At 63.7% G+C, this 22,778-nt stretch overlaps 2 protein-coding genes across 2 annotated transcripts; one reads left to right on the forward strand and one right to left on the reverse strand.

The window, feature by feature from the left end:
- Positions 1-1,182: 1,182 nt before the first annotated feature.
- Positions 1,183-12,542, reverse strand: MEF2B (myocyte enhancer factor 2B). Its single transcript, XM_053999462.1, is given in 10 exon segments — positions 1,183-2,036; positions 2,517-2,601; positions 2,687-2,798; positions 2,968-3,113; positions 4,549-4,609; positions 4,611-4,712; positions 5,359-5,490; positions 5,562-5,765; positions 5,902-5,981; positions 12,480-12,542. Coding segments are annotated over 9 exon segments (1,212 nt in total). The 5' UTR covers positions 5,956-5,981; positions 12,480-12,542; the 3' UTR covers positions 1,183-1,720.
- Positions 12,543-16,314: 3,772 nt separating this feature from the next.
- On the forward strand, positions 16,315-22,505 carry TMEM221 (transmembrane protein 221). The gene is made up of 3 exons (XM_053999116.1): positions 16,315-16,622; positions 20,330-20,415; positions 21,754-22,505. The coding sequence occupies exons 1-3, from the start codon at positions 16,315-16,317 to the stop codon at positions 22,503-22,505; spliced, it is 1,146 nt and encodes a 381-aa protein (XP_053855091.1).
- Positions 22,506-22,778: the final 273 nt, after the last annotated feature.

Raw genomic sequence — 22,778 nt, forward strand, 5'->3', positions numbered from 1 at the left:
CCCCGGGGCTCACCTCGCCCTGACATTTCCTGGCGCTCCTTCCATGCCAGCGGGTTGCCATAGCAAATCTAAATCTTACAAACAAAACCAGGGGAGAGGGAAAAAAAAGAAAAAAAAAAAAGCAAAAAAAAAAAAAAAAAGCGCCTGATTAGCATATATTCAAATGAGCCGTGCAATAATGCAAACCATAAATCATGCAGTCATTGCTATTCAATCAGTGTCTCTTACCCCAGCCCCCACTCCTGCACCCGCTGTGTCGCCTCCTCTCGCCTGCCACAAACCCCGGCCCGGTCCCAAAGGTGGCCCTGGAGGGGACCTGCCACCCTCTGGGGGGGCGGCCCTGGGCCCAGCCCGGCTCCGGGGCTCGGCACAGCCCCCTAATCCCGCCTGGTATTTACGGCGCTCCATTAAACCGGGCAAACTCTTCCCAGGATTAATCTCCCGCCCAGGTTTTAATCTCGGGGCTATAATCCCCCCCCCACACCCCGCCCGCCCCAGCCGAGGGAAGGGGCCGAGCTCGGCCCTGGAGCGTGTGGGGGACCCCCAGCCCTGCCTGATCCCGACCTGGGGGTGCCCAAGCCGTGCTGGGGGGACCCGAACCCCCCCAGAATGTCCCTGTGGGTGACGGCGCTGCAGGACCCTGCTGTCCCTCCTTGGTCACCCGCAGCAGTGGCCGTGCCTGTGGCCGTACCCAGCACACCACCGACCCCAGGGGATGCTCCCCGACCCCCAAAACTCGGCAGAACCCGCAAACCCAGCCCAGCCCTGAGCTAAAACAGGCTCAGCTCAGCTGGGCTAGGCCCATCCCCCCCCCCCCCCTTAACCCTCTCCTTGCCCCCCCAAATCCAGATTTGGAGAGGTTTTTCCTTCTCCCGCCTGCTCTGAGACCCCCCGAGAGTTTTTTTGGGGTCACCGAGGGGTGGGAGCAGCACGGCTGAGCCCCAACGACCTGACCAGACCAGGGGTGACCCGGCTGTCACCCACCCCCCTGGTCTGTGACCCCTGAGAGGTGGCTCTGAGCCTGGGGGACGCACGGGGAGGGGGGGGACAGCGACGCTGAGACCGAGGGGGTGCGGGCATGTGCCACCTGTCCCCTTGGGGACATCAGCCCAAAGTGGGCTGCCTGACCCCAAAAACCTCACAGCAGACACCCCGAGACCCCCAGCTCTTTATTGGTGCGAAGATAATAAATAGAAAAGAGCCCCTGGCTGGGGGCGCAGCACCCCCCGCCCCGCCCGTCCCCTGTCCCCTCCCCTGTCCCCTGTCCCCCCGGCCGCGGAATTGGGCCGGGGGCTGCAGGGCTGGAGCCGCTGTCGCTTCTCTCAGTCCTGCTGCCACCGCGTGGCACTTCCCGGCCACTCCCGCTCGCTGGGGACACGCTGCTGGCGCGGGGACAGGCGCAGGGACGGGCGGGGACAGCGTCCAACGCCACCGCACAGGACACCGCGACAGCGCCGGGCTCCTGGCCCGCGCGGGGGGGGGGGTGGGAGGCGGCGGGCAGAGCCGAAAGGAGGGGACCTGGTGGCATTTGGGGGCTCCGGGCAGGGAGGGGAGGGTCTCTAGGGGCTGCAGCCCCAGGCTGGGGGACAGTGACCCTGCAGGGAGCCCGGTGGCACCGCCGGTCACCGCCACGGGCACGGGGGGGGGGCTTCCCGAGGGGGCTGAGATGGGGGAGAAGCGGGGGGCTGCTCCCCCAGGCAGGGCTTTCCCCGCTCCCCCGCTATCTCTGCCAAACGTCCTCGGGCTGTCCCCTCCGCGTGGGGACGGGGACCCTCTGCTCGTCCGGCAGCGGCCGCGGCGGCCCCGGCGCGTACGGGGGGAAGCCCTTGGCGAAGTCATCGCGGGGCTGGAGGTCGCCGGGGGCTCGGGAGGCTTCGCTGAGGGACGCCAGGCTGGCCAGGCAGGGCTGGGGGGTGCCCGGGGGACAGCCCAGCCCCGGCGACACCCGCTCCGACTTGATGCTGATGGCCTGGCGCTGCGGGGACGCGCCGGGGACCGCGGCTGGCTCCTCCGCGGGCACGATCCGGCTGCTGGCCCTGCGGCGAGAGGGGACGGGGTGAGGGCGTGTCGCCGTGTCCCCTGCCCTTTTTACTCCCTAGAGGCGTTGAAACCCCCCCAGGTTCCTGTCCCGGACTGGTTCTGGCCCAGTTGGACCCACACGGCTGCTGGGAGCCTGGAGTGTGACCGGTGTGGGACACGTGGGGACAAGATCCATGGGGGAATCTGGCTGGAAATAAGCTGGGGGTGCTTCGGGGTGACCCCCCCAAGACCACCCTGGTGGGTGGGGGCTGTCCCTCGGTGCCAGCAGCGCCCATGGCTGGGAGGTGACACTCATGGGTGCAGCAGAATGGGGTCACCCTCGCCTTGTCCCCCCTGTCACCCCAGGGCCACCCCTGTTCTTACCCCAGCGCTGCCATGTCATCCCCAATCTGTCCCCCACCCTGTCCCGCCCGTCTTGCCGGGTCCCCTGCCCTGTCCCCACCCTGTCCCCACCCCCGGGCCACCCCTGTCCTCACCCCAGCGCTGCCATGTCCCGGGGGTGCTGCCACGCCGGGGGCTGCAGGAAGCCGGGGGGCGGCGGGACCTCGCCAGCCCCAAAATCTGCGGGGTGGGAGGACACAGTGAGCGCGGAGGGTGACAAAAGGAGGGGACAAGGCTGTGCCGAGGCTGAGGGACCGCGACTCACCCGCTTGGGCCGGGCTGAGGAAGGGGAAGCCGGCGAGGCCGTGGCTCGGGAGGCCGGAGCTGCCCGGGCTGAGCACGGGGCTCAGGGTCTGCAGGGCGGGGTACAGCGGCCGCTGCGGGAAATGGGGGGGACCCCAATAGGATTTGTGCCCCAGACCCCCCCGGGGGACCCCTCCCCACCCCTCCCTGAGCCCCCCAGCAAGGCCCCGGAGGGAGGGGCGGATGGGAGGAGCGGGATTTGGGGAGGGGACGGCCGTGTGGCCTTGGGGACAGCCGACTCACCGCTGCGCTGCCACCGCTCCGGCCGCTCGCCAGGCTGCCCTGGGACTCGCCACGCCGGCCCTCGGCCCCCAGGAACAGCGGCGGCGGCGTTTTGGTGGCCAGGGCGCGGCTCAGGCTGGCGGCGGGGAACAGGGGGTAGCTGAGACCTGGGGGACAGGGGGACAGCAGGACGCACGGATGACCCTCGGCGGATCCCCGTGGCGGTGGCCGCGGTGGCCGCGGTGGCCCCGGAGCCGTGGGCAGCCGTGTGTGCCTGCACGGTGCCGCGCTCCGGCCAAGCCACTTCCTCCGCGGGCCACCTGGGCTGCGGCCGCGGGCTGCGACAGGAGGTGACACGCCAAGGCGGCGGCTGGATGTGGCTCTGGGGCCACAAACAGGGGACAGGGACAAGCCCCCTGCTGCGGGGGGGGGGGGGCACCCACACGCGGCTGGGATGTCCCCGTGGGAATGTCCAGCGTGCCTGCGGCCACCACGCTGTCCCCCACCCAAGGATTTGGGACGCTGCCTGTCCCCGTGCCGTGCCACCTCCCACCCCCCGGGGGTTTCCACCGCTCGGGGCCCGGGGTTTGCGGCGTTTCCAGGCGCTTTTCTGTCAGCCTGACACCCGCAGGGGATGAACCCCCCGCGCCGGGGCTGAGCAGCGGGCACGGGGCGAGGGCGCAGCTGCGGGCCGGCGCTGGCAGGGCGCAGGAAGCAGCTGGAGCGAGATCGGGGCCGGTGTTTCCACAGCTGCGGCCCCGCTCCTGCCCACGCAGCCCCGGCCCCGCGCCCGGGAAGGCCCCGGGAGAGGAGCTTTGCATGCGGGGCTCGGCGGGGAAAATCCCCGCGGGGCTCGGGGCTCCTGAGGGCGCCCAGGGAAGGGACACACGGTGGCCAGGGCCGGGACAGGGGGCCCAGGTCGGGGACGGGGCGTCCAGGGTGGGGTGTCCATGGAGGGAATGGGGTGTCCAGGGTGGGAATGGGGTGTCCATGGAGGGAATGGGGTGTCCAAGGTGGGGATGGGGTGTCCAGGGTGGGGATGGGGTGTCCATAGTTGTAATGGGGTGTCCATTGAAGGGACAGAGTGTCCCCATACAGTGGGGACGGGGTGTCCATGGTGGTAGTGGGGTGTCCATGGCAGGGATGGGGTGTCTGGGGTGGGTTGGGGTGTCCATGGCAGTGATGGGGTGTCCATGGAGGGGATGGGGTGTCTGGGGTGGGTTGGGGTGTCCATGGCAGTGATGGGGTGTCCATGGCAGTGATGGGGTGTCCGGAGTGGGTTGGGGTGTCCATGGCAGGGATGGGGTGTCCATGGTGGTAGTGGGGTGTCCATGGCAGTGATGGGGTGTCCATGGCAGGGATGGGGTGTCCATGGTGGGGATGGGGTGTCCATGGCAGTGATGGGGTGTCCATGGTGGTAGAGGGGTGTCCATGGCAGTGATGGGGTGTCCATGGCAGGGATGGGGTGCCCACAGTGGGGACAGGGGTCCCATAGCAAGGACAGGGGCCCATGGTGGTGACGGGGTGCCCAGGGTGGGGACAGGACACCCACGGCAGGGTCCCTTCCCCTGTCCCCACCCCCAGCAGTGTCCCCGAGCCTACCTGGGGGCAGTGGCCCTGGGGACCGTCCCGGTGGCTTTGGAGCCGCGGGTCTGAAGGCGGGGAGAGCGGCCCTGGCCCTGCGGGGAGCTGCTGCCGCTGCCCACGGAGCCCTCGGTGGCCGGGGGCGAGCTGCCGTAGGCGGCCTCGGGCAGTGGCACCGGGCTCTGCGGGGACACACAGGGGTCAGGGACAGCCACCCTCGGGACCCCTGGGGACCTTTGGGGACACACAGGGGTCAGGGACAGCCACCCTCGGGACCCCTGGGGACCTTTGGGGACACACAGGGGTCAGGGACAGCCACCCTCGGGACCCTTGGGGACCTTTGGGGACACAGGGGGGTCAGGGACAGGGACCCTCAGGACCCCTGGGGACCCTCAGGGCTCTGTAGGGTGAAGCAGAGGTCAAGGACAGGGAGGGATGGGGACTCTTGGGGACCCTTGGGGACCCTCGGGGCTCTGCAGGACAAACCAGAAACCAAGGACAGGGATGGGGACACTCGGGGACACTTAGGGCTCTTCAGGATAAAGCAGAGCTCAAGGACAAGGAGTAAAGAGGGACCCTCAGGGACCCTTCAGGACAAACCAGAGGTCAAGGAGGGCGTGGGGACCCTCAGGACAAACTAGAACCCAAGGACAGGGAGGGGACGGGACCCTTGGGGACCCTCGGGGACCCTTGGGGACCCTCAGGACAAACCAGAACCCAAGGACAGGGAGGGGACAGGACCCTCGGGGACCCTCGGGACCCTGCAGGACAAACACGAACGCAAGGACAGGGAGGGGACCCTCACCCCACGTGCCACCAGCGACTCACATAAAACCTGGGCCGCGCCAGCGACAGATCCACGCCCTCCCCGAGCCTCCTGCCCTTGTCCCCGGGCGGCTCCGGCCCCTCCTCCAGCTCCAGCTCGTGGCTCTCCAGCCCCAGCCCTTTGCGCTTCAGCGTCTGCGGGGAGGCGACAATGAGCGGGTCCCTGCGGCCACCGCGGGGCCCCGGGGGCCGCCCCCGGCCGCTACCTCGAGGATGTCGGAGTTGGTGCGGCTCTCGTGGGGCTCGCTGTACTCGGTGTACTTGAGCAGCACCTTGTCCATGTCGGTGCTGGCGTACTGGAACAGGCGGTTGGTGCTGTTGAAGATGATCAGGGCGATCTCGCAGTCGCACAGCACGCTCAGCTCGTACGCCTTCTTCATCAGCCCGAATTTCCGCTTGGTGAAGGTCACCTGCGGGGGGCCGGGCGTGAAACCCCCCCAAAAACGGCGCCCAGCTCTCCCAGAAACGCTCCCCACGGGGTGCTGGCGGCGGGGAGGTTTTGACTCCCATCCTCCTCGTCCCCACCTTATCCCGAGCAGTCCCTACCTGCCGGTTCCGCTGATCCAAAATCCGGCTGATCTGGATTTTTTTCCGGCCCATTTTCGCCTCCTCCGTTGGGTTTGGGGCTGGAAGAGAGCGAGAAACGCCTGAGCCCCACAGCCCCGGGGCTGTCCCCAGGCAGAGTCCGCCCCAGCGCCGCCAAAAATAAGTTTGGGTGCCGAAAAAAATCGATTTTCAGAGGAAGTTTGGTCATTTCTTCTTCCGCGAAGATGGTGGCCAAGCGGAAAATGGGGGAAAACTGGGGAATTCTGCTGTGTTAGAGGGGAAAAAATCCCCGTGGCCTTGCCCAGCCACCCCCATCCATCACTCCCCGGGCACCTCTGGGTGTGGGCCGTGATCCCAAATCCTTCAGCGGGACTTTGGGATCAGAGCTCTCACCCCAGACCCAGGGGGCCGCTCCGAGGCTGCTCCCGAAGCTGCTCACGGCGGCTCCGTGGGACGGGGAGGGCGTTTAAAAGGGGGCCGGGCTGGCGGCGGGGAGGGTCCCTCAAACAAAAAGGGTTGGTTTTAGGTTCAGATTTGGGGATTTTTTTTTTTTTTAATTTTTTTTTTTTTTTCAAGCTCCAGCAGACTAAATTTGACCTCCGCCACTCGCAGGCCAGGAAGTGGCTGCACGAGGAGACAGCAAAGTGAAACCACCCACCCACCCCTGCTGCGGCCTGAGCCAGCGCCGGGCAGGGACACGGGGCTGGTGTCACCCCGTGCCACCCTGGCTGCGGGGTGCCAGCGCCCCCCGAGCCTGTCACAGCGCGGGGACACCCCCCTGCTGTCACACCCCCCCCCCCCAATTCCTGCTCCTCTGCCACCCCCACGGCAACAGCCACCCCAAAACCCCCAAATTTGGGGATTTTCTGGGTTCAGCGGGGCAGAACCACGCGTGGCACCGAGATGTCCCCAACGGGACCCTCGTGCCCACCCCGATGCGGGGACAGACCCGGCCCGGCTCTGTCCCTGCTGTCCCCAAACCACAGCCCCGGGGCAGGAGCGGGGCTGGGAAGCGGCGGGGTGGCAGCTCCGTGTTGGGGACATTTTTGGGACCCCCCAGCTCGGCCCCCCAGTGCCAGGCCGGATGCCAGGGGCGCAGTTGGGGACCCTCCGGTCCCCTGATGCCCCCGGCGCGTCCCGCTTCCCCCTCTCGAGCACGTTGCCATTTTACCATCGTGCTCGGCTGCTATTTTTAGCTGATCAAAACTAATTTTAATTTATGGAAGGAAATTGCGCTGCCGTTCCCACGGCCCCGCTGCCACCCTGTGTCCCCGGGCCCACGCACGACCCCCTCCCCCCGTGCCCCCCGAGGTCCAGGGGGTGCCCAGACCACCCCGGCCCCGCCGGAAAGGGCCGAGAATTCCCCGGTGGAAGAGCCGAGGTTCTCCCGTTCCCAACCATCCCTGGGGTGTTCGTCCTGCTCCGACACCTGCGGCGCTCCCTGGGGACATCCCGAGCTCCCCGAGTTTCCTTTTGGGGCTGGGGGTTCGGGGCAGGGGGTGCTGGCCCGGCTGTGACCCCCCCCCCCCCGTGTCCCTGCACAGCCTCAGACTGGGGGGGATTTTGGGGGGATGGATGGAGGATGGATGGATGGATGGATGGATGGATGGATGGATGGATCCATGGATGGATGATGGATGATGGATGGATGGATGGATGGATGGATGATGGATGATGGATGATGGATGGATGATGGATGGATGATGGATGGATGGATCCATGGATCCATGGATGGATGGATGGATGGATGGATGATGGATCCATGGATGGATGGATGGATGATGGATGGATGGATGGATGGATGGATGGATGGATGGATGATGGATCCATGGATGGATGATAGATGGATGGATGATGGATGGATGGATGGATGATGGATGGATGATGGATCCATGGATGGATGGACAGAGGGATGGACAGATCCATGGATCCATGGGTGAATGGATGGATGATGGATGGATGGACAGGGATGGATGGATGGATGATGGATGGACACAGGGATGGATGGATGATGGATGGACAGAGGGATGGACAGATCCATGGATCCATGGATGGATGGATGGACGGACACAGGGATGGACGGATCCATGGATCCACGGATGGACGGCCGCGTCCCCCACCTGCAGCAAGGACATGCAATAATTCCCAGGATTTGCTTGGGGACAATGCCCCACAGCTCCTCCGATGCCCTGGTGCCTCAGTGCCCCATGGGGTGATGCCCAGGGAGTCCTGGAAGGTTCCAGCACCCACAGAGTGATTCCATGGAGGTCCTGGGAGGTGCAAACACCCACAGGGCGATGCTGAGAAGGTCTTGGAAGGTTCCAGCACCCATGGGATGATGCTGAGAAGGTCCTGGAAGGTTCCAGCACCCATGGGATGATGCTGAGAAGGTCCTGGAAGGTTCCAGCACCCATGGGATGATGCTGAGAAGGTCCTGGAAGGTGGAGGAGGGAGTCCAGAGGAAGCAGAGCCGCATCCCCGTCCATCCAGGGGGTCCAGGGGGCCCAGGCTGGGACTCTCGTGCCCGGGGAAGCGGCCGAGGCCTCGTGCAGCACCCGGGGCCGTTTCATCAGCCGCTGCTCCTCACGGCTCCGCTCCTCCCGGGGACACGGCCAGGCCACCGCTGCCACCAGAGCGTGAGGTGGCACCGGCGACGCTGCCCCTCGGTGTCACCTCGGCCACCGCGTCACCAGAACCCCCCCAGACAGGTGTGAAGGGCTGGGAGGGGAGGGGGGATTTTCCCTCTGGGTTTTAGTTGGGATAAAGTGATCACGGGCATTGTCACCTCCAGCCAGGTGGCACCTCCAGGGCATTGTCACCTCCAGCCAGGTGGCACCTCCAGGGCATTGTCACCTCTAGCCAGGTGGCACCTCCAGCCAGGTGGCACCTCCAGCCAGGTGGCACCTCCAGCCAGGTGGCACCTCCAGGGCAGGGTGGAACCTGATTCCCCGGGAGGAATCCTGGACCCCAGAGCCCCTGCTGGCATTGTCCCCACCACGGGGATGTCCCCTGAGCACCGGCACCCCAACAAACCCCAGCGCCCCGGAGATTCCCAACCTCCCAGGCTGGAGATCTTTCCCTCTCCCTGCTCCAGAGGCTCCTGGAGCTCTCCCTGCTCCGTCAGGCTCCGCTGCCTCCCACGGGTGTTTATCTTTAGCCTGGGCTTGCACGCACAGGGATTGGGATTGGGATCGGGATTGGGGTTGGGGCTGGGATTAGGATTGAGATCGGGATCAGGATTGGGGTTGGGGCTGGGTTTGGGATCGGGATCGGGATCGGGATCGGGATCAGGATTGGGGTTGGGGTTGGGGTTGGGATCAGGGTTGGGGTTGGGATTGGGATTGGGGTTGGGATCGGGATCGGGATTGGGATCGGGACAGGGATTGGGGCTGGTGTTGGGGTGAGGATTGGGATTGGGGTCGGGATTGGGGTTGGGATCGGGATTGGGGTCAGGATCGGGATTGGGATCGGGATTGGGGTTGGGATTGGGATCATGATCGGGATTGGGGTCAGGATCGGAATCGCTCCCACCTCATCCAACCATTCCCGGTGGGACCCAGCACCCACAGCACGACCTCCCCCCGACCCCCCGCGCTGGGATCGGGTTTATAACAAACCCCCCGGACCCCCCGTGCCTTTAGGGGGCATTTGCACAGCGCCAGGGGTGTAAATCCCTAATTCCAGCTCCTAATTAGTGAGCTGAGACCAAACGAACCCCGGGAGAGCCGCGGGATTTTTCCGTGAGCTGCTGTGGGATCCCCATCACCACAATGGGGCCTCCAGCACCTTCCCACCCCCGGAGGATCCCAGGAATCCTAAATCCACCGGATTTACCCTAAAATCCAAGCAGGTGGGGCATTAAAGGCAAAAGCTGCTCCAGGGTCTGAGCGCTCCCCTAAAACACCCCCGAGTCAAGGTCTTGGAGCTGCCCAGGGTTCCACCCTCCCATGGGGTGCAGAAAGTGGAGGAAAAGGTTGTTTTTACCAAATTATGGGGATTTTGCTGCAAATCTGAGAGCTGGGGGTGACTGGGCAGGACTGGGAGGGGAGTGGTTATCAAACACCCGCTGGTGGCCTTTGGCAGCTCCCAAAAAGCGTTTTGGTGCCGGAAAAACACGATTACAGCGGGGAGAAAGAGTTTCCATGCCGAGGGAGGGGAAAATCTGAGCCAGGAGCAGAGAAATCCCACAGGAGGGAGGGGACGATGCTGGGACCGGGAGGGCAACAGGGATGGAAATGGGGGTTTGAAATGGGGGTTTGAAATGAGGGTTTGAAATGGGGAGCTAAAATGGGGGTTTTAAAATGGGGATTTAAAATGGGGATTTTAAAATGGGGATTTTAAATGGGAGTTTAAAATGGGGAGTTAAAATGGGGGTTTGAAATGGGGGTTTTAAAATGGGGATTTGAAATGGGGAGTTAAAATGGGAAGTTAAAATGGGGAGTTAAAATGGGGATTTTAAATGGGGGTTTAAAATGAGGGTTTAAAATGGGGATTTTAGGAGCACCAGACACGGAGCGCAAGGACCAGAGGGACAAATCCAGGCCTGGCCCCGCGTTTTTGGATCCCGGGGATCCCCTGGGGACGGCTGAGCTGGTGTGAGCAGCATCCCGAGCCCGGCACGGGGAAAAGTCAAAGTTGAGCGCGGAGTTTGTGCCGGGCCCTCCTGCTTTTTATAGGTTGTTTAAACAAGCGACCAGTACAAACCAGCGCGGGGCTGGCAGCGCTGGGTGGGGACTGGGAGCCAGGAGGAGCCAGCTGGGAAATAGGGCAAAGGTGGGGATGTGGCTCTGAGGGGTTTTTGGGACCACCACGACCTCCCCAAACCCCGTGCCCCGGCTCCCAAACATCACCCAGCAGCCATAAAACCCCTCAGGTTTGGGGGCTCCGGGGGACGCTGCCGCCCCCCAGCCCCGCTGTCACCTCGCTGTCGCTGTCGCTGTCACCCCGGGGGTGACACAGAGCGAAAGTGCCGGGCGCTGCCACGGCCCGGTGCCGATGGGCGGAGGATTTTCGGTTCCAAAATGAGTGTGTGGAAGGAGGAAGGATTGAAAGGGCCCCAAAAACGAGGCGGCCCTGGGGAGGATGGATGGACACGGGGACCCCCGTCCAGCCCAGGGCACGACTGAGGCTCGGTGGGTGCCACGTCCGAGGGAGGGAACTCGCAATTCCCGTGGGATTGGGCTGGAATTAATTTGGGATGTGCTCCCTGGTTTGCTGCTGACAATCCTGCGGGGATTTTGGGGAAGAGGAGGGAAATTCAAGGGGTTTAAATTAACCCGATTTCCCCCGAAATCCTTCTGGGTGCCCCCACAGCAGCGTCCCTCACAGCTGGCATGACCCAGCAGGATCCCTGCCCCCTTGCACGGACGTTTCCCAAAGTTTCCCAAATCCACTTTTTTGGGATGTCGTGGGTGCCCTGGGCTTGGAGGCGGCCGGGAACCAGAATCCTATAGCAGACCTGAGGCCTGCACCCACCTCCCTCCTTCCCCCAGACCTCCGCAGACGTCACCGTGACGTGTCCAGCTGGCAGCCGGGGCCGTGGAAAAGGGCCAGCACCGGGATGTCCGGATGGTCACCCACGCTCCTGTCCCAGCCCGTGCCCCCAGGGATGCCCCATGAGGGTCCCCTGGGGTCCCATCCCTGCTGTCCTGCTCATCCCGAGCTTCCACGTCAGTTCATTCCCTGGGAAACTCCAGAGCTGGCAGCGCTGGGAGAGTTTCTCTCATTAAAAGAGTAAAAACTTGAGCATGGGGACGGGGACAGGGACAGGGACAGGGACACGCTGGCAGTGGGCTGTGCTGGGCAGGAGGATCTGGCAGAGGATCCACCTCGCTCTCCACGGGTGCCAGGGGGACCCAGGTGCACTGGGACACCCTGGAGATGCCACATGGAGGTGCCGCCACCCTGGAGATGCCCCCGGCAGGAGCCGTGGCCGTGTCCCGTCCCCTCCCGGGAGCGGGAAGGAACCGGGCTGCCACCGGCACGTGCCGGGAGGAGCCGGGCCGCTGTGCCACCCCGGCGAGGTGACAGTGCCATCGGGGGTGACCGGGCGCGCTGTCACCGCTCTCACTACAACCACGTCGAGCCAGCAGCTCGCCGGTGCCGTGCCTCAGTTTCCCCCAGCGCCGTGAGCTCAGCCCCAGCCCCCAGAGGCGCCGGTGGCCCCGGGGGTGGCGGGGAGGTGGCGGCGGGGCCGGGGCAGGGCGGCTGCCACCCAGGCTGCACTTTTGGGTTAAACCCGGGCGTTCCTCCCTGCACAGACACGAGTAAAAATAACCGCCCCGAGCTCGGCGCAAACCACAGGCTTTTTATAGCCCGCCATCCCGAGACGGCGGGGCGGGGGCCGGGGCTCCGCCGTGCCCAGAGCAGCCCGCCGGGCGCCGGCCCGGCCGCACCGGCCCCTCCCCGGGCCGGCCCCGCTCCCCCTGCCCGTGCGCCCCGACGGCGCGGCCGCCGGCGTGCGGACGGAGCCCCGGCGGAGAAAAGCGGAGTAGACAGCGCTGCTGTGGCCTGTCACTGTCCCCAGTGCTCGGTCCCGGTCACACCGGAGCGCGGGACCCCCCGTGCGGGACACGCACCTGGGCAGCGGCGCGTCCTCCTCGGCAGCTCCGCGCCCTCCCGGCGCTGCAGCGGAGCCGGGGAGGCCCCGGTGCTGGTCCCGGTGCCGGTGTCGGTCCCGGTGCCGGTCCCGGTGTCGGTGCCGGTGTCGGTGCCGGTCCCGTTCGTGCCCCCGGAGCGCGCGCTGCCGCCGCCTGACCGAGCAGCGCCGCTGACATTTGCATAATCCCGCCCATCCCGCCGGAAGATTTGCATATAGGACCCGAGGTGCTGTGCCATTGGCTAACGGCGGGCGATTATTTGCATAGACACGCCCTTGTCCGGCTGAGGGGCGGGGCGAAGGAAAGGGGCGGGGCCGGGGGTTTCGGGGCGCTGCGGGGATGGGGGAGCGCTGCGGGGTTTGGGGGGTGGGATTGGGGGGATTTCGGGGGGATTTGGGGAAAATGGGATGGGGTGGGGCGTGGGTGGGTTTGTGGGAATGTGGGGGCTGGAATTGGGGTGAGCATGAGGAGACTGGGGGGCTGGGATGGGGGATTTGGAGGGGAGGACAAGGGTGACTTCGGGGGAATTTGGGGCCCTGGGATGGGTGAAGTTTGGGGGTGTCCCGGGGGGTGCTGAGCCCTCACTGAGGGGTTCAGGCCGGGCTGAGATGGAGGTTTTGGGGCGCAGCTTCAGGACCAGGCTCTGGGTTGGGTTCATGGCAGATCCCATGGTGGTTTCAGGGCATCCCCCGGCACCGCCAGCCCCTCCGGGCACAGGGTTTGGGGGTGTCACTCCCGTGGTCCCCAATGTCACCGAGGGCTCAAGGAAACCGCGGTGAAAGAAACCTCCTGAGCTCCAAACGGGGACACCCAAGGCACCCCCTTATTCTTATTTAATTTTATATTTTATAAATGCGGTGACCTCTCCCTCCTCCTGTGCCAGCCTGTCCCCGTGTCACCAGCGGTGACGCCGAGTGAAACCCGGACACCTCCGTGCCACCCTCCCGGCCCTGGGACATGCCGAGCTGCCATTCCCTGTCCCTGTGCCCAGCCGCAGCCCGGGAAGGTGACAGGGACAGGGTCCCTGGTGACAGGTGACAGGAGCCCCGGGCGGAGCAGAGGGACGGTGCCCGTGGGCGCCGCGGTTCTCAAGGTGCCCCAAAGTGACTTCGCGGGACAAAAGGGGACAGATGGTGCTGGTGACAGAGCCAGGGACAGCGTGGGGCCGAGGGCAGGGGATAACGGAGCTGGAAACCGGAATTCCCGGCGGGAATTGCAGAGGGGCCGCGCTGAGGAGCTGCTTTCCTCCAGAGGGAGCAGAACCTGAGCGCGGGGGATGCTCCGACCCCAAAAGCAGCGCAGGGACGGCCCCTCGTGTCCTGCCCTGCGGTGACCTCCGCCCTGACGGGGACAAACCGGCGAGCACAGCGGTGAGCAGGACACGGGTGGGAGCCAGGAGGGGGATCCTGACCCTTCCAGCCCCTCGGGAAGGTGCAGGGGTTCCCGGGATCCCCCAGGGACCCCCCCCCGTGTTCCCAGCAGCCGGGGGGGAACGGATGCAGTTCCCAAATTCCCGTTCCATGAGAGGAGCTCCGGGCAGCAGGTGGGAAATGGGGAATATCGGGGAAATCAGGGAATTCAGGGAATTAGGGGAAATCAGGGGATTTGGGGAAATCAGGGGGATCAGAGGAATCAGGGAATTCAGGGAATATCAGGGAAATCAGGGAAATCAGGGAATTAGGGGAAATCAGGGGGATCAGAGGAATCAGGGAATTCAGGGAATATCAGGGTAATCAGGGAATATCAGGGAATTCAGGGAATCAGGGAAATTAGGGCAATTCAGGGGAATCAGTGGAATATCAGGGAATTCAGAGAACATCAGGGAATTCAGGGAATATCAGGGAATTCAGGGAATATCAGGGAATTCAGGGGAATCAGTGGAATTCAGGGAATATCAGGGGAATCAGGGAATTCGGGGGAATCAGGTCCCACCCAGCCTCACAGCAGGGACATTTTTGCACCCTGGACATCCCGGGGGTCCAGTCCCCGGAAGATCGGGAGGAAAATCTGGAGAAATGAGGAATTTCTGGATGAGGAATTTCTCAGGCGTTCAGGACGTGACATCTTTCTCAGAGCCGCTTTTAAAGCTCGTGATTTACGGAGTGCAATTAGCAGAGTGTTAATTAGCCTCGCTAGTAATCCTAATTGATCCTGAGGGGGGAGAACAGACGTGCCGGAGCTTCGGCAGAGTCTGAGGTGACACATCCACGTGTCCCATCCAGCCCTGGGACACTTTGGGGACACTCGGGGTGGCTCTTTGGGTGTGGGACATCCCTGTCCTGTCCTGTCCTGTCCTTCCTCCACCTCGGACTGCCCCGGGTCCGGCCCGGGCCAGGGTCACTCCCAGCCGTGCCAGGCAGAGCCGTTTTTTGGGCACAGGGACCCCGCGGTCCCCCCGGGTCAGGGGGTGCCCGGGCCCAGCTGCTTCTTCGCAGCTCCGGGGTGGCAGCTCCAAAGCTTTGAGCTCCCTCTTGAGGCTCTTCCTGCCCCAAAATCCCGGGATTTTGGGGAGCCTGAGGTGCCGGATGCCCTGGGAGGAGAGCTGCACCCCAAGGGACACCGGCGGAGGACGCGGCTCAGCGCTGTCACTGTCCAGGACACGGGAAAGGGACAGAGATGCCGTCACCAGGAGCTGGTTTGGGGACTTTGGGCCGAGTCCCAGGGACTGCCACATCCCCCCCCCCCCCTTCCAAAAATGCTGGAAACGAGCCTGGAGCCAAACTCCTGCTGCTGCCAAGGCCAACACGGCGGGACTTCAAAATAGCCCCGTGTCCTGCAGGGCTCCGGCCGGAGCGCAGGGTGCCAGCGGGAGCCACCCACGCGGGACGGGAGGGAGGGACAGCGAGGGACAGCGAGGGACAGCGAGGGACAGCGAGGGACAGCCAGCACTGCTCCCCAGCAGACAGAAAGGTCACCTCGGCCCGCATCCCACAGCCCAGCCTGGGCACGGCTGCCGACACCGGGACCTGGACACGGCTGCCGCGGGACCCCAATGTCCCCTCGTGTCCCCTCGTGTCCCCTCGTGTCCCCTTGTCCCGTCTCCGCGGGAATTGCTGTGCCGGGAAGCGCGGGGCCTTTCCCAAGGTGCCAGGTGACCCGCGGGGTGAATTTTCCTGCTTGAAACCTCCACCACGGCCGGGGGAAGGCGCTGGCAGATCCCAGAGGAGCCCTGGCATTCCGCTTCCCAGGGTATTTATAGGACATGGGAAACGCGCGGGGGTCCCGGGGGCCGGCCCGAGGGTCCTTTCTCAGCCTTGCGGGACTGGGAACGTTTCGGGAGCTCCCTGGGGGCCGCAGGGGACGGTCCCGGCGCAGGTGGAGGCCAAAGGAGCCTCTCCCGGGGGATGCGGGATCAGGGAATGGCGGTGCCCTCGTCCCACCCCGGGGGCTCAGTCCCGGCGTTTTCCCAGGGAAAGGCAGCGCTGGGAATGGCGGAAGCGGCTCGGTGTCCGTCTGTCCGTCCGTCCTCAGTCCCCACCCCCGCTGCTGCCCCCTCCATCCCCTCCCGCCGCCCCCAGGAGGGTCCCGGGGCCCCACCGGGGGCGGGCACGGGGCGGAGCCGGCCGGACCGGAGGCAGGACCGGAGGCAGGACCGGAGGCAGGACCGGAGGCAGGACCGGAGGCGGGACGGGCCCGCCCCGGCGGACGCCGCGGATCGGAGGCGCTCCCGGCCCCGGTGCCCGTTCCCGGTTCCCATTCCCCGCTCCCATTCCCCGTCCGAGCTCCCGCAGCGGCGGCACCGAGGAGTCGGGGAGCGCACGCACCTTCGGCACCCCCGGTTCCCCCGGTTCCCGGTGCCGGTACCGGCCCCGCCATGCCCTCCGCGTACGCGCAGCGAGCCCTGACGGTGCTGCTGCTCTTCGGGACCTTGTCCGCTGCCATGGCCCTGCTCTCCTCCAGCCTCATCTTCCAGCTCCCGTCGGGCCGGGCCGCTCCCGGTGCCGCCCCCGGTGCCGGCGGCGGTCGCGGGGCGCTCCCGGAGCCGGTGGCCGCCGCTCTGCTGCCGGTATCGGCCGTGCTGGCCGCGCTCTGCCTGGTGCTCAACGTGAGCTGCCTCCTGCTCTGCCTCCTCCACGGCTACTTCAGCACCGAGCTGTGCCGGGGGCAGCTCGGGCCCGAGCGGTGAGAGCCGCGGGGGCACCGGGGAACCGGGGCTGGAGGAGCCGGGGGCTCGGGAGAGGCAGGAACCGGGGCTGGAGGAGCCGGAGGGGCTCGGGAGAGGCGGGGACCGGGGCTGAAGGGACCGGGGGCTCGGGAGAGGCAGGAACCGGGGCTGGAGGGGCTCGGGAGAGGCGGGGACCGGGGCTGGAAGAGCCGGAGGGGCTTGGGAGAGGCGGGGACGCTCCCAAGGGTCCGGCGGAACCGGGGCTGGAGGGACCGGGGAGCCTCGGGAGAGGCGGGGAACGGGGCTGGAGGAGCCGGAGGGGCTCCGGAGAGGCAGGAACCGGGGCTGGAGGGGCTCGGGAGAGGCAGGAACCGGGGCTGGAGGGGCTGGAGAGACCGGGGAGCTCGGGAGAGGCGGGGACCGGGGCTGGAGGGCCCGGGAGAGGCGGGGATGCTCGGAGGGGTCCGGCGGAACCGGGGCTGGAGGGGTCTGGACAGGAGGGAAGGGCCGGAGGATGCGGCGGGATCCGGGAATGAGGGGAGCGCGGTGCCAACGCCTCTGGTGCCCCAAAACCCGCGTGAGGATTTGCCGGGTCCCCTCCAAAAGGGGCTTGTGGGGAGCAATCGGTGGAAAATCCCCCAAATTCTTCTCCGTGGCCCTTTCCGTGCACCCCAGGGCACGGAACTGTGCTCTTTAATTCGAGTTTTAGAGACTCTAGAAATTGGGACCAGCGGGTTTAGACCTGGCTGCAGAACCCGGGAGGTTTAATTTCCATGACTGGAAATTCCCAGCGTGTTTTGGGGAGCTCCTGGGGTCACCTCAAACCCCAGCGATCACCCCAAAATGTTGGGGCTGGAGTGACCGCCCGGACCACCAAAATGCCCCCCGGGCTGGGTCATTAATGTTGATTTAGTCATTACCAGCACTTTTACACCTGCGGAGTTGTTCCCAAGGAAATTCCTTTCTTTTTTTTTTTTTTTCATGGATCCGGAATGGGCTCCTGGCCGAGCTGCTGGGATGAAACTAAAAAACAACTCGGGGATAATCCGATTTTAAAGGTGACAACCGGACTTCGTGGGGTGGCTCACGCAGTTTTGGAACCTCTCTGTGCAAAGGGAATGACGATGTTTCAACAGCTACTTTTTGTCCCTAATTAAAGAATCCAATCAGTCCCGGCTCTGCACGGAGCACCGGGCTGGAGAAATTCCAGCAGCGCCTCCTCAGCCTCTTCCAACGCTTCATTAACGGAGGAGAGCAAAAATATTTCCCTAAAAACACAAAAAATTCCCACAACAAACTCGGCTTTCTGTGGGAGCCGATTTTCTGCCGGAAAATTAGCAACAAGGAATTCCCCCCCCACACCCCGCCCCCGAGTTGTGAATTTTCCTGTGTGATCCCGGCCTGGATTTTGGGCTGTGAATGCTCCGTTTGGGAGCTGTGAAGTTGAAATTTGGGAATTGCGAGGCGAGGAAAAATTCCATCCCCAAAAACTCCCAGAGCAAAGCGCGGGGAGGCTCTTCCCAAATGATCTGAATTTCAGGAGCATTTCTGTTGCCTCTCCCCGCTGCGAGAATTCCTTTCCCTGGGAATCTCCAGCAGACCCCTTCCTCCGTGCCTCAGTTTCCCCAGCTGCGGTTGGAGTGCTCCGCTCAGCTTTGGGAGGACGGGCGGGATTTCCGGGCCACGGCCGGGAGGTGGCGGTGATGTCCCCGCGCTGTGCTGGCACCTGGGGAGCCGCTGTCACCCCGAACTGGCGCTGTCACCCCGAACTCCACTGTCACCCCAAACTGGCGCTGTCACCCCGAATTGGCGCTGTCACCCCAAACTGCCGCTGTCACCCCAAACTGGCGCTGTCACCCCAAACTGGCGCTGTCACCCCGAACTCCACTGTCACCCCAAACTGGTGCTGTCACCCCAAGCTGGCGCTGTCACCCCGAACTGGCGCTGTCACCCCGAATTGGCGCTGTCACCCCAAACTGGCGCCGTCACCCCAAACTGGCGCTGTCACCCCGAACTCCACTGTCACCCCAAACTGGTGCTGTCACCCCAAGCTGGCGCTGTCACCCCGAACTGGCGCTGTCACCCCGAATTGGCGCTGTCACCCCAAACTGGTGCTCTCACCCCAAACTGGCGCTGCCACCCTGAATTGGCGCTGTCACCCCGAACTCCACTGTCACCCCAAACTGCCGCCGTCACCCCGAATTGGCACTGTCACCCCGAACTCCACTGTCACCCCAAACTGGTGCTCTCACCCCAAATTGGCGCTGTCACCCCAAACTGGCGCTGTCACCCCAAGCTGGCGCTGTCACCCCAAATTGTTGCTGTCACCCCAAACTGCCGCTGTCACCTCGATTTGCCGCTGTCACCCCAAATTGCCGCCGTCACCCCGAATTGGCGCTGTCATCCCAAACTGCTGCTGTCACCCCAAATTAGTGCTATCAACCCAAACTCCGCTGTCACCCCGATTTGCCGCCATCACCCTAAACTGTCGCTGTCACCCCGAATTGGCGCTGTCACCCCGAACTCTGCTGCCACCCCAAACTGCCCCTGTCACCCCAAATTAACGCTGTCACCCCAAATTAACGCTGTCACCCCAAATTGGCACTGTCACCCCAAATTGCTGCTGTCACCCCAAATTAACGCTGTCACCCCAAACTGCCACTGTCACCCCGAATTGGTGCTGTCACCCCGAACTCCGCTGTCACCCCGATTTGCCACCGTCACCCCAAATTAACGCTGTCACCCCAAACTGCCGCTATCACCCCAAACTGCCGCTGTCACCCCGAATTACCGCTGTCACCCCAAACTCCGCTGTCACCCCAAATTCCCGTGGCGCAGCTCAGGCCGCGCTCCCCGCTCCAAACAAATCCCGGCGCTCCCGCGGATCCCTCCGGGCTCGGGAGATCTGGGAATGAAGATTCCCCCGGGAGCTGGGAGCTGATCCAGCGGCTGCCAGGAGAGGAACCCCGAAATCAGCACTTGGGGGTGACCTGGCCCTGAGCAAGCCCAGGGGTTCCGTTTGGAGCTCCTCAGCTCCAGAGATGTCCTGGGTTTGGAGCAGGACCAGGATCAGTTTGGAGTTCTTCAGCTCCAGATTGTTTTCCTGAGCTCGGATCAGGACCAGGATCAGTCCTGAGTTCCTCCCTCCAGATTTTATCCCTGGGCTCAGATCAGGACCAGGATCAGTTTGGAGTTCCTCACTCCAGGGATTTTTCCTGGATTTGGAGCAAGACCAGGATCAGTTCTGAGTTCCTCCCTCTAGAGATTTTTCCTGGTCAGATCAGGATCAGTCCTGAGTTCCTCCCTCCAGATTTTATCCCTGGGCTCAGATCTGGACCAAGATCAGTCCTGAGTTCCTCCCTCCAGAGATTTTTCCTCAGATCGGGACCAGGATCAATCCTGAGTTCCTCCCTCCAGATTTATCCCTGGGCTCGGAGCAGGACCAGGATCAATCCTGAGTTCCTCCCTCCAGAGATTTTTCCTCAGATCGGGACCAGGATCAATCCTGAGTTCCTCCCTCCAGATTTTATCCCTGGGCTCGGAGCAGGACCGAGTTCCTCACTCCAGATTTATCCCTGGGCTCAGATCAGGACCAGGATCAGTCCTGAGTTGCTCCCTCCAGACTTCTCCCCGGGCTCGGAGCAGGACTGGAGCCTGCCCAGAGCTGTTTTCCCTGTGAGGAGCCCTTCCAGAGGCTGTTTTCCCTGTTTTCCCTCTTTTCCAGGGCAGACTGGTTCCTCCTGGACAGCCGGAGCGTCCGGCACGCAGCCATCGGCCTCTTCTGCTGCGGGGTCTGCCTCTACCTCACAGGCAAGTGTCCCCCCAGTGCTCCCAGTATTCCCAGTGCTCCCAGCCCAGCCCTGCACTGGTTTCTGCTCCAGCACTGCTTTGGTTCACAAATGGCTCCACCAGCTCCTTCCCACAGCGTGAAATTCCCGTTCCAGGGGCCCAGGATGGAATTTTGTAGGGGCTGGAGGGGGTCCAGAGATGGGAATGGAGCTGGAGAATTCCTGAGGGGGCTGGGAAGGGGCTGGAGAGAATTCCTGAGGGGGCTGGGAAGGGGCTGGAGAATTCCTGAAGGGGCTGGAGAATTCCTGAGGGGGCTGGGAATGGAGCTGGAGAACTGAAAGGGCTGGAGAATTCCTGAAGGGGCTGGAGAATTCCTGAGGGGGGTGGAGAATTCCTGAGGGGGCTGGAGAATTCCTGAGGGGGTTGGGAAGGGAATTCCTGAGGGGGTTGGGAAGGGGCCCAGCCTGGAGAAAAGCAGGATCAGGGGGACATTCCCAATGTCCACAAGCCCCCGACAGGAGGGGACAGCCAGGAGGGTCCCAGGGGACACCAGGACAGGAGGGAACGGCCCCAGGGTGCTCCAGGTGGGACAGCAGCAGGAATTCCCTCCTGGAAAGAGCGGCCAGCCCTTGGAACTGCCCAGGGAGGTTTGGGGCCACCATCCCTGGAGGTGTCCCAGGAATCCCTGGATGTGCAGTGGGTGACCACGTGGGGCTCAGCCACAGATTGGACTTGGAGCTCTTCTCCAGCCTCAACCATTCCAGGGATTTCCAAACCCATCCCTATTTACTCCCGAGCTCTTTTCCAGGGGCTCCTGAGTTGTCCCTGAGCCCTTTTCCAGCCTGAACCATTCCAGGGATTTCCAAATCCATCCCTTTCTACTCCTGAGCTCTTCTCCAGGGTTTCCAGAGCCTGTCCCTGAACCCTTTTCCAGCCTGAACCATTCCAGGGATTTCCAAACCCATCCCTATTTACTCCCGAGCTCTTTTCCAGGGGCTCCTGAGTTGTCCCTGAGCCCTTCTCCAGCCTCAACCATTCCATGAATTTGTGAATCCATGCCTTTTACTCCTGTCCCTGAGCCCTTTTCCAGCCTGAACGATTCCAGGGATTTCCAAACCCATCCTTTTCTACTCCTGAGCTCTTTTCCAAGGGCTCCTGAGTTCTCCCTGAGCTCTTTTTCAGCCTCAAACATTCCAGGGATTTCCAAATCCATCCCTTTTTACTTCAGGCTCCTGAGCTCTTCTCCAGGGGTTCCTGGGCCTGTCCCTGAGCCCTTTTCCAGCCTGAACCATTCCAGGGATTTCCAAACCCATCCCTTTCCAGCCCCTGAGGGTCTGCCCTGCTCTGCTCCCCCCGCAGCTCTGGCCCTTTTCATGCTGCTGCTGTTGGAGCTGGAGGCTGCCATCGCCAGCTCCTGCATCCTGACCTCTGGAATCCTCGTCCTGCTCATCTCCGTGCTCCACGCGCTGCTCCGCGCTTCCCACATTTCCCGGATTTCCCGGATTTCCCGAGGCTCGGAGCCTGCCCAAGCCCTGTACGAGAACGACTCCGCCCAGCCCGGGCACGGCAGCGACCTCAAGGGGAACCGCCCTGAAATCCCCAGGGAATTCTCCTTCCCACCTTCCCTGGAGCGCAAATCCCAGCCGGGCTCCGCCTCCAGCAGCAAGCGGAGCGAGGAAATCCCCAGGGAATTCCAGCAGGAATGTCAGGAGTGGTCCAGGAGCGAGGAAATCCCCAGGGAATTCCAGCAGGGATGGTCGAGGAACAAGGAAATGCCCAGGGAATTCCAGCAGGGATGGTCCAGGAGCAAGGAAATCCCCAGGGAATGTCTCCAGGAATGTCAGGATTTGTCCAGGAGCGAGGAAATCCCCAGGGAATTCCAGCAGGAATGTCAGGATTTGTCCAGGAGCGAGGAAATCCCCAGGGAATTCCAGCAGGAATGTCAGGATTTGTCCAGCAGCAAGGAAATCCCCAGGGAATTCCACCAGGAATGTCTCCCCTGGTCCCGCACGCACAGGACCCTGGACTCGGGGCTGCTCCAGGAGCAGGGAAAACCTTGGAATTCCATCACCAGGACCACGATGTCCCACAAGGACTCCACGCTGGTGTGAGGGAAATTCGGGATTTTCCCCGGAGCTTCCCGGGATTTGCAGCTCCGGAGGGAGGAGTTGGTTTTCCACGGATTTGGGGGTTTTTTTTTCCCCCCCCTGGAAAAATTCCTCTATCCACAGATTCCAAAATCCCAGTGCTGCCTGCCTGGAGAAGCCAAATCCATCCCAGACCATCCCAGCTGCGGGACAGGAGCTGGGAAATGGCAACGGGGAGCAGAAATTGGGATTTTTCACCAGCAGAATTCCGGCCTTTTCCAGCAGATCCCGGCTGAT

The sequence above is a fragment of the Vidua macroura genome, chromosome 26, assembly GCF_024509145.1.
Source record: "Vidua macroura isolate BioBank_ID:100142 chromosome 26, ASM2450914v1, whole genome shotgun sequence".
In the NCBI taxonomy this organism is placed as follows: domain Eukaryota; kingdom Metazoa; phylum Chordata; class Aves; order Passeriformes; family Viduidae; genus Vidua; species Vidua macroura.

What these genes read in the sequence shown, in the direction of transcription:
- TMEM221 (XM_053999116.1), top strand. Translation starts at nt 16,315, where the DNA reads ATGCCCTCCGCGTACGCGCAGCGAGCCCTGACGGTGCTGCTGCTCTTC. An exon ending in GGGCAGCTCGGGCCCGAGCG is followed by an intron (nt 16,623 to 20,329) that starts GTGAGAGCCGCG and finishes CCTCTTTTCCAG; the next exon opens with GGCAGACTGGTTCCTCCTGG. An exon ending in GGTCTGCCTCTACCTCACAG is followed by an intron (nt 20,416 to 21,753) that starts GCAAGTGTCCCC and finishes CTCCCCCCGCAG; the next exon opens with CTCTGGCCCTTTTCATGCTG.